The sequence below is a fragment of the Heloderma suspectum genome, chromosome 1 (genome assembly GCF_057233095.1).
Source record: "Heloderma suspectum isolate Gila_16-S chromosome 1, 16-S_ref, whole genome shotgun sequence".
In the NCBI taxonomy this organism is placed as follows: Eukaryota; Metazoa; Chordata; class Lepidosauria; order Squamata; family Helodermatidae; genus Heloderma; species Heloderma suspectum.
Window position 1 is genome coordinate 356,926,239 of NC_139458.1, and position 19,637 is coordinate 356,945,875.

The 19,637-nt window shown below is 42.7% G+C and overlaps 1 protein-coding gene across 6 annotated transcripts in view; it reads left to right on the forward strand.

Annotated features, from left to right (window-relative positions):
* QKI (QKI, KH domain containing RNA binding) overlaps positions 1 to 19,637 on the forward strand; it is a 177,775-nt gene that overhangs the window by 59,862 nt on the left and 98,276 nt on the right. For all 6 annotated transcript variants that reach the window (XR_014786751.1, XR_014786752.1, XM_084827979.1 and 3 more), the window contains exon 3: positions 1,557 to 1,673. Coding sequence is in view for 4 of the 6 variants with exons in the window: in XM_084827979.1 (XP_084684105.1) it covers positions 1,557 to 1,673 (117 nt within the window). In the remaining 2 variants the exon portion in view is untranslated. The remainder of the gene's footprint in view (positions 1 to 1,556; positions 1,674 to 19,637) is intronic.

A 19,637-nucleotide genomic window follows, 5' to 3' on the forward strand; every position in this document is an offset into this window, starting at 1 on the left:
TTCCTCACCCAGTAGGTGGAGTCTTGTCCTTGTCTAAGAGCTTGGGACAATCCCCATCTCTCCAGCTCCAAGCCAGGGGTGGGGAGAATTGCTTTTGCAATCACGGTGCATTGCCAAGGTGCTTGAAGTAGCCCAGTGCCGAATGATTGCAGGAGCAATTTCCCACCCTTCCTACTTGAAACTCAGCATGATTGCAAGGATGGTGGCCTATCTCCCTTTCTAGCTTCAAGACTGGGAAGAAAGCTGGAGAGAGCAGGGATTGTCTTGCTTACCAGAGGATAAGCTAGCAGAATTGTGGACTGTCAGTAAAACACTTCATAGATACTTTCTTGATTTCAACCCACACCACATTTGACTAAGAAACAGCAGCATTTGGTGTGTGTGTTGATTTTGAGTCATTATCTTGGACTCCCAACTCATTTTTCCCCTCCCCCAAACTTGAATGTAGTAAAATGTTAGTATTGTCATTTATAGAAGGCTCATGTAGTTGCTTAGCCTTCAGTGTGCAGTGATTGCAGCTACATGGGGTGCCAGTCTAGTGGCTCAGTGTCTTTCATCCATGCTACTACATGGGAAAGTGTTGAGCAGCTGCCACCTGTATTTGGTTCCATTGGCTTGGGAAAGACATGCCTGAGTTTAGTGGGTAGAGTGTAAAAATTCATTTTTTGAGAAATGGTCAGAAAGTTTCTCCATTCACATAGAAAAGCCGCCTCATCTCAGTGTATCTGGTAGAAGGCATTGATTCAATTTCAGAGTAATTTTAGGGCTAACTAGTATGCTTATATCTAGGTTATTTAACTTTAATCTAAGTATTACTTAAGAGGAACATATAGGGAAAATCCTACTTGAAGAGACCTATGGGGTAATCCTTTCTGAAGGATCCAATGCCTCCGACATACCCAAGCCCTTGCTGGACTCATGCCTGCAGGGCAGAAGTGAGGGAGGAGCGGTGTTCTCTCTCCCCTCCCTGTTCTGAGTGGCGGCGGGCGGGGGCTTGACTGATTATCCATCCATTTCAAGAAATGGGAGGAAGGAAATTATTTACACCAGGAAATTATTTATACACCAGGAAATTATTTATTATTTACTCCATGTTGGGCTATGCTTGCTGGCTTGGGAGGCCTTTGGATCCACAGGATCCAAATTCTCCTCCAGTCCCTACCTCCTTTTATCTTTCTCAATGTCAGGACCCCAATGTTGGGGATGTAAGGGATGTGGAAGTTCCTTTGGGGGCTCGAAGGGGGTTTCCAAGGTTAGCCTTCCCCCTCTGAGGATGGCCCTCTCTCTCTGCCCACAGGGGAGATCTGAAGAACCGTATGGCCACCCTGAGGTGGCCTCCCAGAGGCCGTAGGATTGCACCCTAAATATTTAAATATTATTTTAAAAATTCTATTTAATAAAACCTATTGTTTAGAAAAATGAATTTTTATCCACCTTGAAGTACTAATTCAGGACAAGGTTCTGTTAGTATGGCTACAGTCATGCTGTTACCTGAACATGAATTGCTTTATTTTGAGGCAACTAAGATTATTATTTTTTTCTTTTTAAAATTTCAGTTTAACTTCGTTGGAAGGATCCTTGGGCCCAGAGGGTTAACAGCTAAACAACTTGAGGCTGAAACAGGATGTAAGATAATGGTCCGAGGCAAAGGGTCCATGAGAGACAAGAAAAAGGTAAGACTTTAAAGATGAGCAGCTGTTTGTCAGAAGAGCTTGTTTACAGATGAATAGGCACAATTTCTTAAGGCATAATATTATGAAGGCAGTAAAATTTTCAGAGCTGCCATGCTTATCTTAACTTGTTATAATGGATTCTAAAATATTTTGCAAATATTATCGGATACTTATTGGCATTCAAATTGTTTGTACATACGATTATTTTATGCAGGTTGAAATAAACTTGAGGCTGCAGTTACATTGCAAGTGTGTGTGTCTGGATAGAAAGAACGCTGAGATTCTCATGACCCCAGCTGTGCCTACAACATCTGTACCCGGTAGTAGATTGGGAATGTATAAGTTAGGGCAATGGAGAAAAGGATTAAACACTATCTCCTGGAACAGGCTTCTTCAATCTGGTATCCTCCAAATATTTTGGAATTCTACACCGAACAGCCCCAGCCATAATGGTGATTGATCAGGAATTCTTGGAGTTTGCAGTCTAGAATATCTGGGGGGCATCACACTGGGGAACTGTCTCAGGAGATCACTTCCCTGATCTTCAAATCCACGTGGGGGCTACATTAAGTAAAAAAAACCCTGGGAGATCCTAATCCTAGCCGATGACTTGTAACACATCTTAGTAGGGCCTTCATACTTCCATACAGTACATTTCAAGTATTCAAACAGCTTCACATATAATCCTTTTGACAGACTTATAAGAAAGGAAATAATAATATTCCTATATCGCAATTAGGGTTGGGTGGGGAGCTAACAGATAATGCCATTAGTAACTTCATGGCCTGGAGTTCATACTGTTGGCCACTTTGCTGTTATATTATGATTGGGTTGTTCATTGGTCACTTAGGTAAACAGCTCAAAATGATTTCATTTGGTTCCCCTTGTGCATGCTGAATACAGTTTGACTCTTGTGGAAAGACTTGTGTCATATTCATATTTTGAGAACAGAGCAAATTACAAACCTCCAGCTAGTTAAAATAGAAAATAAGGTGAACTTGGATTCTAGTGAGATAGAGGATGGAGTCTCTTAGAACTATAGGCTGGATTCCACTATTGAAGACTTGCCAGTTCCTAGCTCACATTATTGACTGGGTGTGGACGGCATGCCAGGCTTGTTGTGGGTTCTTTAACCCATGGCAAACCACAGTGTCTGCGGACACTTTATTGCATATCCAACCGCTCAGGGGTTGTTGTGTCATGTGAACCTGGTGATCGTGGCTTACACAAGCGTTGTTTAACTTTTGCATAACCCACGCTCATCAGGTTCACATGACACGACAACCCCCGAGCAGGGTTTGCATATTTAAAATGGTGCCTGAACTTGTCGCAGTCTCACCATGGGTTAAATAAATAAATTAAAAAATAAAATTAACCCTACTTTAACAAATACAATAAAAGACCAATTGTGCCACATTTATAATGCTTAACCTCAAAAGGCAGTAGGGGTTCATTCTTTTACATAGAAAAGCAGCCCTAAATTCAATGTTTGAGATGAAGAATCATAGATCCAGTTCGTTGTAGTGGAATTTAATATGCACATTTTTAAGCCAACATTGTATGTAACCTTTACAATGTTGTTAAATTCAGATATCAGTTACAAAGAGGTTACTTTTAAGGAGTATACAAAATAGAAACTGTTAGCATTAAAAGTGTTTGCCTATGGGCAGTTACTACTTCCTCTACGTGAGTAGCAAATTACAAAGGTACATTAATAGGACATAAATCTACTTTAAACAAGTCTGAATTGATTTTAATGGAGTAGGAAAATGTGGAAGGCTGGTGTAGTGAAAAAACAAATACAGTTCTTGTACATACATTTCTGTGTATCTGATTCTAGCTTGTAGCAATACATTCAGCATTTTGCGATGCTTCATGGATCATTTTCTTTGCATGAAGCTGTTGAGGCAGGGGAAAGAAGCCTACAGGTAGCCAAAAAGTGATTGATTTATTGCATTTATTTCCCACCTTATCTTCAGAGAGCTCAGAGCGGTGTATATTGTCTTCCCCCCCCCACTAATTTTACTAGGGTAGAAATTAACAGCTGGTGTGTGTAATATGTTGTAGTGAAATCTGTAACTTTGTTTTATGTGATTAAGCAATATTGCAGTCTTAACTTGAAACATTTTCTGGATTATTCAAATAAATTGGTTAATACAAATAGACTGAACTTGCTTCCTTTGGAGAGAGAGAAGGTCAAAAACCTGGTTCTAAGGACTACTTCGTACATGATTAATTTTCTTTGTAGATATCTGTTTAGCATAGGAAACTGTGTTTGCTTTGGGTTCCTAAGCTGTACATAGCTGTTTGGGAACATTCTTCCCATAAGGGCTTTCTGCAACACCAGTCTGCAGACTATTAAATCTGTTTAATAAACCAAAATATGAATAAACCTCATGCACCTGCACTCAGCAGCTTTGCTCCTCTCTTCACACAAGTGGGAAAAGAAGCCACAGTTAACTATAGCTTCCCATTGTGTCCAAACTGGAAAACTATGATTAATGGCTTTCAAACAAGGTTTAAAGTTGGCTTCATATTCTGGCTTGCTTTGAAGCCATTAACCATAGTTTCCCAGTTCAGATGTAATGGGAAGCTATAGTTAACTATGGCTTCTTGTCTTGTTTCCCTGTTCATACAAAGGGAGGAGGGAAGCAGCTGCCTATGGGTACACAGAGCTCATTCATATCTCAGCTTTTTAAGCCAAGATTAGATCATTTAAATGTGGTTAATTTGTGCAAACACAGAAAAGGATGTAGATTCATATTCCTTGCACGTAATAGGTAATGTATGTACAACTTCCTATGTGTAGGTGGTTGTCTTCCTTGTTAATTTTTTTTTAATAATGTACTCATTATCCTAACATTAATTTAATCAGATTATTATTCCAGTAATATGTTGGCAAAGACCTTCCTCTGAGATGACCATCAGGGCATGATCCTGGTTCTTTACTGTGTGCTGATGGTAGAGTTTTATCCTTTTGGCTGGTTATATCGATACATAATTGTGTGTTTAGGTTCAATGTTTAGATACTGTTTGTTCTGTTGAGCTGTCTGGGGGCTTACTTGATAGGTAGGGGATATATTCAAAAACAATAGTTTTTTTTAATGTTTATATGTAACTTGCAACCGGAGACTAAAACTCATCCAAAAGTACTTATAACGTATCTACTGCAAGTCCAAAGAGCTTATCATAGCTTATCTACTGTAGAACTGTTTTTCAAGACAGAATGAGTAGAAGTTTTCATTCTTCTTTGTGGCCTCAGTGCGTCGCACATATGGGCTCTGCACCTGCATGAAGTTTGGGAAACTTCTATAGCTGAGGAAAAAATTTTGGTGGGAACCCTCCCCCCACTGTCCACTGCGTATGTCCCACTGGGTTCCCGCCTGTCTCCTCAGTTCTCTTCCAACCGCCTTTCTGGAAGGATGCTTCGTTGGGGACTTCCTCTTAGTAAAAGTTCTCTGTTATGGCTGAGTTAGTTTAGGTAGTTTCTTCCCCTTTTTCTTCTCTTTCTCTTCTCTCTTAAAAAAAAAAAGTAACTAGCGTTGTTTGTAGACCTTTTTTCTTTTTTTGCGATCTTGGATCTCTGAGAGATGCGTATGGCCAAGCTGCCCCCCACTGATGGACGTTCTTTGTGTTTGCTTTGCCTGGGGGAAGCTCATGTGGTAGAAACCTGCCACCATTGTATGAATATCACAAAGCAAACTAAGTGCCATTGCTCAGACCGATTAAAGGCTTTGTTTTGGAAAAGGCACTAGAAGCTGGGGACACTAATTCAAAGACTGACAAATCTCAGCCTGCAGCTATGTCAGGGAATTCACAGACGTCTTCATCTCAACTCTGTAAGTCCCCGGCTTTAACCACGGGCTGCCTACTCCTACGACCTGCCTACTCCTGGCCGCTCTTTTCCTGTTTCTACAGTGAAGAAGATTGCAAAAAATGCTAGGATGCCTAAGGCCTCTACTAAAATGAAGAAGAGTAAGAAGTATGTGTCTTGGAAGAGCCTATGGCTCAACTGACTCAAATTCTGCCACTACTGGATTCTCCCATTGAGAAAGCTCCATCGGTATCGTTACAGGAGCTCTTGCTGACGACATCGACCTCTGATGGAGAAATAAGGGAGCTGTTGCCCCCGTCGGTACCTCGGGGTTCTCCTCAGCTTATGCAGCTGCCTTTGTTATCAGTACCGAGGGAATGCCTTACAAGGGAGTCATTTAGATCTGAGAGATCTGACTTTCCCTATGCCAACTAGTATGAAAAGGACATATGCTATAGGTTGTGTTCACCTGTAAGGGAATATAGTAGGCCTTATGGCTGGCTACATCCACCAGCCTACAACGGTTTGCTGAAATCCTAGAGATTTTTTTTCCAGAATGGACTCGCTATCTTGGGGCCACCTCTCCACATTATGCTCAGATACCAGAGGCATCACTATCACGGCTACCACAGAAGGATTTGTTTGTTTCTCCCCCTCTGGTACTGGCTTGGTCTTTTTCTTTGAGAAATTGCTCTCTCAAAGGAAATAGAGAATCATCAGTCCCTGCTAGGTATACATCTCCAGGTCCCCTCCAAAGGGCAAAGCCTAGTACGGCGACGCATGCAGATGTTACATCCCCACATCTATAGAAGACTACCGATTTAATTCTTCGATTTCAATTACCCCTCCCTTGATATCTTCATCAGAAGATATAGTGAGTGCACAGGAAGGTGTGGAAGGCCCCTTCTTCAATGGCCCCCACTTCAAAGAGGTTGGAATCTCTATATAAGATACAGGAGAAGGATGCAGGTTTTTTGTTTACATATCCTCGCCCTAATTCAGTTATTGTTGCGTCTTTGCAAAGTAAGTCTCAGAAAATCCATTCCTCTCCAGCTAATACAAAGGGAAGACGTTTAGACTGTTGGGAAGGCGACTCTACTCCTCTGCAGCTTTGGGGCTTAAAATCGCTAACTACGAAGCCATGATGTCCCGATATCAACTTTTCTTATGGGAAAAGATTGGGTCCCACCTTCCAGACAAACAGAGAGAACCGGCAAGAATTTTTCACACAGAGGGGTTAAAGTTGTCACGTCAACAAATCAACACCACATGACACCAAGCAGATGGCATTACTAAAGCTATGATTGGGGCCATAACCTGTAGAAGACATGCCTGGCTTCGGTCAGCAGGATTAACTCTGGAGGTACGATCCTGAATAGAGGACCTTCCTTTTGATGGGGAAGGCCTCTTTAACGCCAAAACTAATGAGGTTATGGATGCCATACAGAAAGCAAAGAATACAGCAAAGAAGATGGGAATATCACAACTGACCCAACACACCTCATACCAACACAGAAAATGGTACTGACAGCTACCTTTTTACCAACAGCAGCAATATCAGGACCGGCCTCCTTGTTTTCAGTCTCAGACACAACAGCGCCAGCAGCAAACAAATGGCTTTTGCCCCTCTCACCCGAAGGGGGGGATACCTCTTCTAAACATAGGCTTTGACATGGACCTACATGTAACTCCCCTTACTTCCATGTGTCCAGTGTTTAGTTATGTCCTCTCCCATCACCTACCTGTTTTGGCTGACAATAACTTCCTATTCAAGGGTCTTTGACATTGTCCAGTTTGGATACCACGTAAGAGTTCAAAGTCCTCCCTCCCCTTGATATTGTGAAGGTTACCACTCCATAGAAGGTTCTACAGGAGGAGATGGAAACCCTTCTTGGAAAGGGTGCAATTTGAAGGGTTGTTCCTTTCAGGACAACAGATGGGTTTTTTCCTGCTACTTCACAGTACCATAGAGAGATGGAGGACTTCGACCTATTTTGGATCTTCCAAATCTCAGTCTGTTCGTCTGCACCACAAAATTTCGAATGACAACGTTAGCCACAATAATGCCTCTTCTGACTCAAGGCGTCTGGTTCCAGGTGGTGGATCTCAGAGATGCATATTTCCATATTGCGATATGGAAAGATTACCAAAAATACCTCTGTTTCATTATAGGGACCGAGATGTTCCAATTCACAGTGCTCCTGTTAGGTTTGTCGACAGCTCCAAGAGTTTTTACCAGGTGTGTCACTGTAGTTTGCGCCTATCTCTGCATCCTTGGAATAGAAATGTATCCTTACTGAGACAATTGTGTAGCAGTGATGTCGTCCAAGAATCTTCTTTCTCAGGCTATCATCGTGATCAGAAGTCTTCTAGATGCCCTGGGTTTTTCACTAAGCGAAGACAAGTCACATCTTAATCTTACACAGAGAAGCCTGTTCACTGGGGCAATTTTAGACTCTATGACTGCAAGGGCTTATCTTCCTCTCAACAGGCTGCATACACTTGTAAGTCTTGCCAAGAGTCTTTTTCAGGATAGTGTTACAATGGCTTTCCATATTCAGAGGCTCCTCGGTCTGATGGCATCAGCAGCATATGTGGTTGCCTGTGCAAGGCTCCGGATGAGATGCCTACAGAGTTGGTTCCTCCGTGCATTCGATCCAACAGATAATGCCCGTTGGGCCAGATTGACGATCTCCAGAAAGGTGGCGGAAAGCTTGCTGTGGTGGATGGACCCACTCAGTCTGAATCAGGGAATGCCTTTCTTGCTACCGATACCGACATGTTTTGGGGATGGATGCCTCTCGCTTGGGATGGGGCGTCACTGTGGCTCTCTACAGACTCATGGGATTTGGCTACACACCGAAAGAAATTTACACATCAGTGCCTTAGAACTGCTTGCTATAAAGAAGACACTTCAATCATTTGAGACAACTCACGCACAGGCATGTCCAACTGCTAACAGACAACACAGCAGTCCTCTGGCATCTGAACAAACAAGGTGGCACCCGATCAAGCACATTGGTGAAAATGATAGTAGACTTGTTGGACTGGTCTCTTGCGAGGAACATCACCCTCATGGCCCTCAATATACCAGGCAGGGACAATCTTTTAGCAGACTCTCTAAGCCGAACTCCTCAAGTATCCCACAAGTGGCAGTTGGTGAGGTCGGCCCTCAGAAACATTTATCACGGACAGAGCACACTAGTTAAAGACCTGTTCGTGACGACTCAGCATACTATTTGTCGCAAATACTTCCCAGAGAAGGACTGGGAAAAGAGTCACTCAGGGACACCTTTCAAATTCGGTGGTTGGGGATCCTGCTTTACTTGTTTCCACCATTTCCACTGATACCGAGAGCCCTACAAAAGATCAGGAGGGACCGGACAAACTGTATTTTGATAGCACCATGGTGGCCCAGACAGCTGTGGTTTGCCACACTAATCAAACAATTAAGAGGCCATTATTACAGACTCCTGTCAATACCATCGTTACTAACAATGGACAGCGGCTGGGTCCGTCACCCTGACCTGCACACACTCAAACTTACAGCTTGGAGACTTTGTCTGCTGTAGCGTCTTTGTCTGGTAAGGTGCAGGGAGGAGTTACAGGCAGCTCAAGCACAAGACTCTCTCATAGACACAAATGAGAGGCATTTTCCTAAATTTGTGGCCTTGAAGTATATTGATCCACACTCCCTTAGACATCATACTTACCTTCCTGCATATGCTGTTTGAGAGGGGACTTATACCCTTATTGACAGTAGTTTGCCTGGTGGTATTACAGCTTTTCATCTACCTATTGAGTGTTTTTCAACATTTACAAACCCTGTTGTGCATATGTTTTTATGAGGACTCAGGAAACTGGTACCTCCAGTTAAAACTTTCGTTCCACAATGGAGTTTATCGGTTGTGTTAAAAATGTTAACTTCTAAATTGTTTGAGCCTTTAGCCACTGTGGATTTAAAACTGCTTTCTTGGAAAGTGGCATTTTTAATTGCCATTACCACGGCACGAAGGTCTAGTGACCTTTGTACTTTAAGGATAGATCCTCCGTACCTCATTTTTCATAAGGATAAGGCAGTACTTCATCCAGATCCAGCCTTTCATCCTAAGATGGTATCCAGTTTTCATATAAACCAGGATATTGTTTTGCCCGCCTTTTTTCCTTCTCCATCATCTCATTGGAATCCACGCTTCATACTTTAAACGTGCGTAGAGCGCTCGCATACTATAGAGCAAGAACTGAGACATTTTGAAACTCGAGAAGACTCTTTGTATGTTTTGAGGGACCAAAGAAAGGTCTTCAGGTGTCATCGCAGTGTCTTGTGGCTTGGATTGTACATGCCATCAGTCTAGCATATGAGCTAGCTGTATTATGCATAGATGGCCCTGTTAGAGCACATTCGACCAGAGGTTTTTTTGACATCGACGGCATTTGGAAGAGGTGTTTCATTACTGGACATCTGCAGAGCTGCAACATGGTCGAGACCATCGACATTCATCTCTTACTGCCAGCTCAGTGTGCATGCTGGAGAGGACTGTAACTTTGGTCGAGCAATTCAGTCTTCTGTCCTTCAATAGGACACCTATCCACTGCTGGTCAGCTTGTTAATCGCCCATATGTATGATGCACAGAGTCCATGAAGAAGAAATACAGGTTGCTTACCTGTAACTGTAGTTCTTTGAGTGGTCATCTGTTCATTCACACAACCCACCCACTGTCCCCACTTCGGTATCAATGTCATTACTGTTGTCAATGTTGCAGTGAGCAACTCTCCTTGGTATGAGGTCAGTTAGTCAATCTAAGGGAACTGAGATGGGTGGGAACCCAATGGGACATGCACAGTGGACAGTGAGGGGAGGGTTCCTGCCAAAAATGTTTTCCTCAGCTATAGAAGTTTCTTGAACGAGGCTCTGCGCTGGCACAGAGCCCATATGTGTGAATGCACAGATGACCACTCGAAGAACTACAGTTACAGGTAAGCAACCTGCATTTATTTCCAAACACAGCTGTTTCAGAAGCATGTTGTACCAGTAGACCATTGTAACACTTATCAGAACAATTACAGGCAATCAGAGAATCAGTTTGGATAGTAGTGTTCTTTACCTACATATTGTTGCACAGAATTTTCTTCGTCTGTAATGGTAGACTAGTTTTTTGGGTCCTTGGGCACATTTGACAATTTGAGAAACTGTCCTGGGTACCACCACAAATTGACTGCCATGGGAGGTGTGGCTAGTCACAAAGGACAAATAATCTGCCCAAATGATTGAGTATAAGGCAGAGGTGGGGTCTGAGCCCCAACACTCAGCAACTGCTTTGAACCCAGTTTTCAGCGCCAACAGAAACCTATTTTACAGAAGGCAAACTCCTTTCCCCAACTCATTCCCCCAGTCTTTTTCTTTCACTCTGGATCACCTCACTCACCATCCATAGAGACTCTCCCTCCCCCCTCCCCCTACATATGGCCCTGACTTTGCTTTGAAGTGAAAATTTGTTAATTAAAAAAGTGTGTGTGGAGGTAGGGCACCTCAGTGGGCACTGAGAAAGGTATCTGGGGGCACACTCCCCCCCCCCCCCGGTCCATAACAATGTGAATATATAGTTCTGTCTTAAATGTCAGTTTTTCATGCTTCCATGATGATATGCAAGGAGTGGAATCCTTCATCTACCCCACAGAAATTTGTAACATTCTTTTTCATATCCTACTGGAACCCAGAAAGCAAATATGAGAGTCAGCCTCATATTCCCAGTCATGGCTTGTTAATGATATTAAAAGCCAACTTAGGGAGCAATCCTATGTCCCCTAGACAGTGTCTGGGGGTCATAGGATTTTCTGGTTTCTGGGCTCCAAGGTCGGAACCAGGGCTTTGACTTTAGAGCCCAAAAATTGCACTCCCCTCCCCTGCCCTCTTGTAGCCAACATGGTTCTCTCTGCGCCGGGTACATCTCTGCACTCAAAAATGGAGCGCGGAGATGGGGAAAAGGGGGTGGTCCCAGGGTCATGGAGGAGACCATGGAAGCTGCATTATATAGCTTCCTATGTGCTGCACAGCCTCCACCCCCTCCTGCTCTGAAGTTCCCCGGCTAGATAGGTGAAATCACCTCTCCAGCCAAAAATGCAGGGTGGCTGGAGCATGGAGGCGAGGATCGCCTCTGTGCTCCGGTTGCCCTGCTTTGGATAGTTGTCAGCTTTGAAGTTTGGAGGCTGACAACTATCTCCATATTATTCCATTCTAAGTGGTTCCAGTTAGAAGTAGGAATTTGGAGTCTCCTAATGATTGGCATATACACAATAATGTATGTTAACAGTGGGTGGTATCCAATATTAGTCCTACTGAGAGTAGACCCATTGAAATGAATTGGACTTAAGTTAGTCATGATACCTAACTTAAGTCCCATTCGTTTCAATGAGTCTACTCTAAATAGGATTAACATTAGATAGTACTCAGTATCTATAGAACACCCCCCCCCCCCAGCCAGTTAATTTGAAGTACTTCAGTATTTGTGGCATATTTTTATTTTCTGTGCTTATACTTCCTGTATAGTGCAGTGTGCTGAGAGTCCTAAATTGCAATTTATCTAAAGTGGTTTAGTGCCATTTATTCTTTTAAAGTAACGAAGTGGTGCATGGCTTACGCAGTAACCCAATCCACTGATTGCTCTCTGACCTTGATAATAAACTTTGATCATGCATTGTTATTGAATTCATATTAAGGAAAAGATGAGAAGCTTTGTTTCATAGATGAGTTAATTGTGAGATTTAAGGTATTAGATTTTTTCCCCCAACAGGATTATTCTGTCAGTGATAATGGTAAAATAGAGCATTGAAAGAGATGGCAAAATTGAATTTGTAGTAAAAATTCTTTGTATGTTGTGTCCCATTGTATTTAATATAAACATTCCTCTGGGATGGAAAACGTAAGACAGCCTGGTTAGATTATACCAAGGGCACATCTAATCAAGCATTCTGTTTCCAACAGTGGCTAGCCAGATGCCTCTAAAAAGCACAGCCACCCCCCCTCGTCCCGCCCCAGTAGCTGATATTCATACTACCTTTAGACATGGAGTTTCCATTTGGCTAGTATGTATAATAGCTGTTGATAGACCCAACCACCCTGAATTGGTCTAATATCCTTGGGAAGCCATCTTGTAGCATCAAGTTCCATAAATTCGGTGTTAGTAGTATAAGACCGGATCGGTTTTTTTCTGCCCTAAACTTCGTGGAAATGAAATTCGTTTGGTGACTGAGTTCTAGTATTACAGGAGAATATTTTTCCTTCCATTTTTCTACATACCATTCATAATTTTATACCTTTTATCATGTGATCCCCATCACTGTTTTCAAAACTAAGAAAGCCCCAAATGCGTTCCTCATACGTTTTCCCTCATAAGGAACTGGTTTCCAACCCTGTGATCATATTGCTTGCTGTTTTTTGTACCTTCCAGCTCACAATATCCTCAGTATGGGATGACCATTTCACAGAAATTCCTAATGTGACTGTTTTAGGAATTTTACTGGCCATTTTATTTTCAATACCGGTAGTGATAAGGCAGATATTTCTGTTAATGATAAATGATGTCATGTTTGTGCTTTTTTTTTTAAACTCTTAGGGGTGTAGGCCTGATGACTTAATTTATAATGCTAATTTATTTATGTTTCATTGAGTCTTAGAACTTAATCTCTTTTGTAGTTTAGATTATTCGCTTTGATCTTGTTGTGAAGCATTTTTTTTTTTTGCTTTGTCTTCATCTCTTGTTGCCTCTATTTGACTTATAGTGCAATCTTTACAAGTCTTCTTAGCAGTAAATTCCACTGACCTGGTTGGACGTAACGGCAGCAAGTCATGGATTCATTAACCGAAGATTAGCCATGGCGTGTTCTGGGTGTATTCTGTGCCCGCTTTAAATACTCAGCCTCGGTTGGGCTGTTTGGGGGTTGCTATGTGACATCCAAATTAGTAGTTAGGTTAGCTGTGGGTTGCTTAACCCACACTTAACTTACAGTGTCCAGGTTCGGACATCATGTAACATCCCCCAATTGGGGGTTGAATATTAAAAAAGCCTGCAGAATGTGCCCAGTACACACCACAGCAAATCGTGGGTTAATTAATTAACCCATGGTTAGCCATTGTTACATGTGAACAGCCTCACAGACTGGCATCACATGTTCACAGAGGGAAAATGAGCCACTGTGGCTTATTTTCCCTTCCAGTGTGTGCCAGTTGTGAACTGCCTAATTAACATACTTACCTTTGCTGCATGCAGGTTGTCCTGATATTTGAGCCCAGCAACAGTGGGTGACTGGGATGGATTGCAGACCACTCTGAAACCCATAGCTTGTTCTAGGGTTTCAGGGTGGTTTGTGAACCACCCTAGCCACCCACGAACGTCAGTGGCTTACACCCAGGGACGTGGGTATAGGATGGCAGCCTTAGTTTTTGAGATAGTTTCTATTAGAAGTGATTCAATGGTGGGTATCTGTTCAATATCTTTTGCAGTGAAGACTTGATGCAAATAATTAATTTGGCATCTCTGCAGTTTCCCTATCATTAAATAATCACTTTACACCTTTTGTCCTATAATAGTCCAACTGCTTCTCTCACTGCTTTAATGCATTTGAAGTACTTAAAGAAATGCTTGTTAATAGCTTTAATCCAGACTTGGCACAAGTGAAAGACTGCTTGTGTAATGGAGTTTTCTGCCTCCCAACTGCAGCCTCCTGTGTCCCTGAAAAGCTGCTCCTGATGATTAGGGGGCCCTTTGGAAGAGTGTAAGATGGAGCCCAGGTGGGGGAGGAAGTTAGAGGGTCCCCTCCTCCCAGAAGTGACTTGCTGGGGGGTGCAGTGGGCTGAAGGAGTAGGACAGCTCTACATAAGTAACTTTCAGTTAATGCAAAGACAGGATCCCAACCAGTTAGCAATATGCTTCTCAGATTTTTTATTTTGTTTGCCTTATTGTCAGCACATTTTAAAAAAGAGTATGCTCCCTTTATTCTTATTTCAGTAAGCCTTGTACTTTAAAAAAGGAACATCCTTGACAGATCATTTACATCCTCTGGGGCTTACTTGTATCTTTCCTAATTTGTTGCATACATTTTGTATTGATGGTTTTAAATGTCCAAGCATCCTTCAGAGATTTGATCCTAGATCTTCTTTTCAACTTCCTTTTAAAGCTAGGGTGGGTAACCTTTGACCCTCCAGATGTTTGGCATATAACTCCCATCAGCCCTAGCTATCTTAGCCAATGTTGAAGGATGATGGGAGTTATGGGCAAAAGCATTTGTAGGGGCCACTAGTTGCCCATCCGTGTTTTAAACATAAGAGCCCTACTGCATCAGATGGAAGGCCTATCTAGATCAGCATTGTGTTTCCACAGTGACCAGCCAGATGCCCATGGGGAGCCCACAAACAGGGCAGGAGGACAATAGCCCTTTTCTGCTGCTCTTCGCAATGACTGGTACTCAGAGGCATTCTGTCTTTGATCTTGGAGGTAGAATATAGTCATGGCTAATAGCTGGTGATAGTTTTATTCTCCATATATTTTTCTAATTCCCTTTTAAAGCTGTCTTCAGTTGGTAGCTGTCGTCACAGCTTGTGGACAAAAGGATTTCTCCAAATGGGGAATGAACATTAAAATGGCAAATGCAATTTAATCTAAGCAAGTATAAAGTGAAATACACTGGGACAAAAAAATCCTAAATTCACTTGCACGCTGATGGAAACTGAGCTGGTGGTAACTGATCAAGAAAGAGATCTTGGGAGTTGTGGTGGACCACTTAATGAAAATGTTTATCCACTGTGCGGGCTGCTGGGGAAATAGCAAATTCCCTGTTCAACACAATTAGAAAAGGAATTGAAAATAAAACTACCAATATCATACTGCCCTTGTGCAACTTTATGGTGCAAGCACAGTTGGAATATTGTGTACTGTTCTCACTGCACTTAAGGATATTGTAGAGCTGGAAAAGTTGCAGCTAAGGGCAACAAAAGTGATGAAGGAGGTGGAGAAATCCTCCTATGAAGAAAGAGTACAATGTTGGGGGCCTTTTAGCTTAGAAGAACCTTTAGTTGGGGGGGAACATGATAGAGGAGTATAAAATTATGCATGTTGCAGAGAAGTGGAAACTCTTTAATACTAGAACCTCACATCATCCAATGAAGATAAATGATGGGAGATTCAGGCCAGATAAAAGGAAGTATTTCTTTACACAGCCCATAGTTAAACTATGGAATTCTCTACCACAACATGTTGTGATGACCATAACTTGGATGGTTTTAAAAGAGTATTAGATTAATTAATGGAGGATAAGTTTATCAGTGGCTACTAGTCATGAAGGCTATATATTACCTCCAGTTGCTGGGGAAGATAAGTGGGAGGTTGCTATTGTTTTCATGTACTGTTTTTGGCTTCCCATAAGCATCTGGGTGGCCACTATGTGCTTTAGTAGGATAGGCCTTTGGTCTGATCCCCCCCGCCCCACCCAAAAATGTGTTGGGAAACACATTTTTGGCTTCCAACTGGAAACATCAAGCACCACTCCACCACTAGTCACCTCTCAACCTTAACCACACACCTGTTTGTGTTTCCCAGTGTGTGGGTGGGAGAAGGTGAATGAAATGCTCTTCTTGGAGGGAATCGCTGGCTGGAACCATGAATCAAAACCCATGATGAAGGCTCCTTGATGAGAACTATAAACTTTGGTCAGACTAACAGCGGATGAGATAGTAAAACTTTTCTTGAATTAATACTTACAGCTGTTTAGATTATTCCCAAGTAAAGCCTGGTTCATTTGTGTGTATTTTTTATTTGCGAATGGAGGAGAGGAGAAGGAGGGTTCTGAGCACCATTTTCACTGAATCAGGAATGTAAACCTAGGCATACTACTCAGAAGTAAAAGTACCAGACAGCGCAACTCGCATGTAGGCAGCAGGAGACTCTATAGTAGATCAGATGTAAATTGTGGGTCAGTGCAGGTGCTAACTGCAATGTATGCTCACCATGGGATGTAGCATGTAACTACAATTGGCTGCATCCCCCAAGCTGTCACAGAATCATAGACTAGTAGGATTGGAAGGGGCCTATAAGACCACTGAGTCCAACCCCCTGCTCACTGCAGGAATCCAAGTCAAAGCATCCCTGACAGATGGCGGTCCAGCTTCATCTTGAATGCCTCCAGTGTGGGAGAGCCCACCACCTCCCTAGGCAATTGGTTCCACCGTTGTATTGCTCTAACAGTCAGGAAGATTTTCCGGATGTTCAGCCGGAATCTGGCTTCCTGTCACTTGAGCCCATTATTCCGTGTCCTGCACTCTGGGATGATCAAGAAGAGATCCTGGCCTTCCTCTCTGTGACAACCTTTCAAGTACTTGAAGAGTGCTATCATCTCTCCCCTCAGTCTTCTCAAGGCTAAACATGCCCAGTTCTTTCAGTCTCCCCTCACAGGGCTTTGTTTCCAGTCCCCTGATCATCTCCGTTGCCCTCCTCTGAACCCTCTCCAGTTTGTCTCTATCCTTCTTAAAGTATGGCGCCCCGAACTGGACACAGTGCTCCAGATGAGGCCTAACCAGTGCTGTGTAGAGGGGAACTAGTACTTGATGTGATTTGGAAGCTATACTTCTATTAATGCAGCCCAAAATAGCATTTGCCTTTTTTGCAGCCACATCCCATTGTTGGCTCATATTGAGGTTGTGTTCTACAGCAATTCCAAGATCTTTTTCGCTTATAGTGTTGTTGAGCTAAGTATCCCCCATCTTGTATCTGTGCATTTGCTTTCCTTTTCCTAGGTGCAGAACTTGGCATTTATCCCTGTTAAGTGTCATTCTGTTGTTTTCTGCCCAGTACTCCAGTCTATCCAGATCACTTTGAATTTTGTTTCTGTCTTCCAAGGTATTAGCCATCCCGCCCTATTTTGTGTCATCTGCAAATTTGATCAGCATTCCCTGCACCTCCTCCTCCACATCATTAATAAAAATGTTGAAGAGCACTGGGCCCAGGACTGAGCCCTGCGGTACCCTGCTCGTTACCTCTCCCCACTTGGAGATGATCCCATTGATAAGCACTCCGATCGCCGATCGCATAGCCAACTGTGGATCCACCTGATGTTTCATCTAGCCAACTTTTAGCTAGTTTCCTAATCATCATATCATGGGGCACTTTGTTGAAAGCTTTGCTGAAGTGGAAGTATATGATGTCCACAGCATTCCCACAGTCCACAAGGGAGGTGACCTGATCCAAAAATGAGATCAGGTTCGTCTGGCAGGATTTGTTCTTGACAAATCCATGTTGGCTTCGAGTAATCACTGCATTGTTTTCAAGGTGCTTACATATTGATTGTTTTATCATCTGCTCCAGAATTTTCCCAGGGATTGATGTCAGACTGACTGGTCTGTAGTTCCCAGGTTCTTCCTTTTTGCCCTTTTTGAAGTTAAGAACAACATTAGCTCTCCTCCAGTGATCTGGCACTTCATCTGTCCTCCATGATTTCTCAAAGGTAAAAGACAGTGGTTCTGAGAGTTCTTCTGCCAGTTCCTTTATTACTCTAGGATGCAGTTCATCTGGCCCTGGAGGTTTGAACTTATTCAAAGTAATTAGGTGTTCCTTAACCATATGCCTATCAGTTTCAAGCTGCAATCCTGCCCCTTCAGCCTGTACTTCACCTTTGCCAGGGGGTCATAGACCCTCTTTCGGGGGAAGACTGAGCCGAAGTAGGAATTGAGTACTTTTGCCTTTTCTTGTCATCTGTTATCATATTGCCATCCTTATTTAATAGCTGAACCACCATTTCTTTCCTCTGTCTTTTACTATGCATGTATCTGAAGAAAGCCTTTTTGTTGCTTTTAGCATCCCTCGCTAACCTCAGCTCGTTCTCAGCTTTAGCCTTCCTGACGCCATCCCTGCAATTCTGTGCTACCTGCCTGTGCTCTTCCTTTGTAGCTTGGCCTTCCCTCCACTTCCTATATGTGTCCTTCTTTGTTTTCAGGTCATCTCGAAGCTTTTTGTGAAGCCACATTCTTCAGAGAGCTTCGGCTATTGGGCGGTATAGAAATAAATAAATAAATAAATAAATAAATAAATAAATTCTTCTGTTGTCTTCCACCTTTTTTTCTTGTTGGACTTGTTTGTAATTGTGCCTTTAGAATTTCCTTTTTTAAAAACTCCCACCCATCTTGGACTCCTTTTCTCATTAGTGTCGCTTGCCATGGGACCGTACTTAATCATTGTTCTGAGTTTATTAAAATTGGATTTCCTAAAATCCAGGGTACGAGTTTGGCCACACTCGGCTTTTGCTTCCCTGATAACCAAGAATTCAAGTATAACATGGTCACTTTCCCCCAGAGTTCCCGTAACTGCTGTGGTTAGGATCAAGTCAAGGATAGCCGATCCTCTAGTTCCTTCCTCTACTTTCTGTAGGAGGAAGTTATCAGCAACACAAGTCCGAAATTTCTTGGAGGGGCCATGCAGAATTTGTCTCCCAGCAAATATCGGGGAAATTGAAGTCCCCCATTACTACTACATCTTGCTTCCTTGAAACATTGGCAATTTGCTTTTCAAACCTTTCATCCTCAACTTCTCCTTGATTGGGGTGGCTGGTATTAGACTCTGACCACCATGTTCCTTTTATTTTTTGCTCCATTTATTTTAACTCAGATGCTCTCAATGGGACTACCAAGCTCATCCTCCTGTATTTCTGTGCAGAGATATGTATTTTTAACATATAGTGCAACTCCACCTCCCTTTCTGTTCCTCCTGTTCTTTTTGAACAAGTTATATCCTTCAATTGCTGTATTCCAGTCATGGAGTGTGGATGAGGTACATCATTCCAAGTGAGGCATTATAGGGGAACATGGAAACTGTGAGCTGCCAAGAATAGAGTTGTTGCTGCTGTTAGAAATGTCAGCTAATTTTTTAAAAGTAGCCAGTTGTCCCTTTAAGCCTCCTCCCCAAAATGTCTAGAATTCTTGTCATCCCACTTTTGTAGCCTGCAAACAGAGCTGCAGAAATGGGCAATTTTCTCCTTGGCACCAAGAAGAACACAGCATTGTGGGATACTCCTGCATTCATTCATTCATTCATTCATTCATGTTTCTGTCTCTCTCATTGGGTGTGGGTGGAGTGGACTAGTATGCACAGATCCAGATCCCATGTGT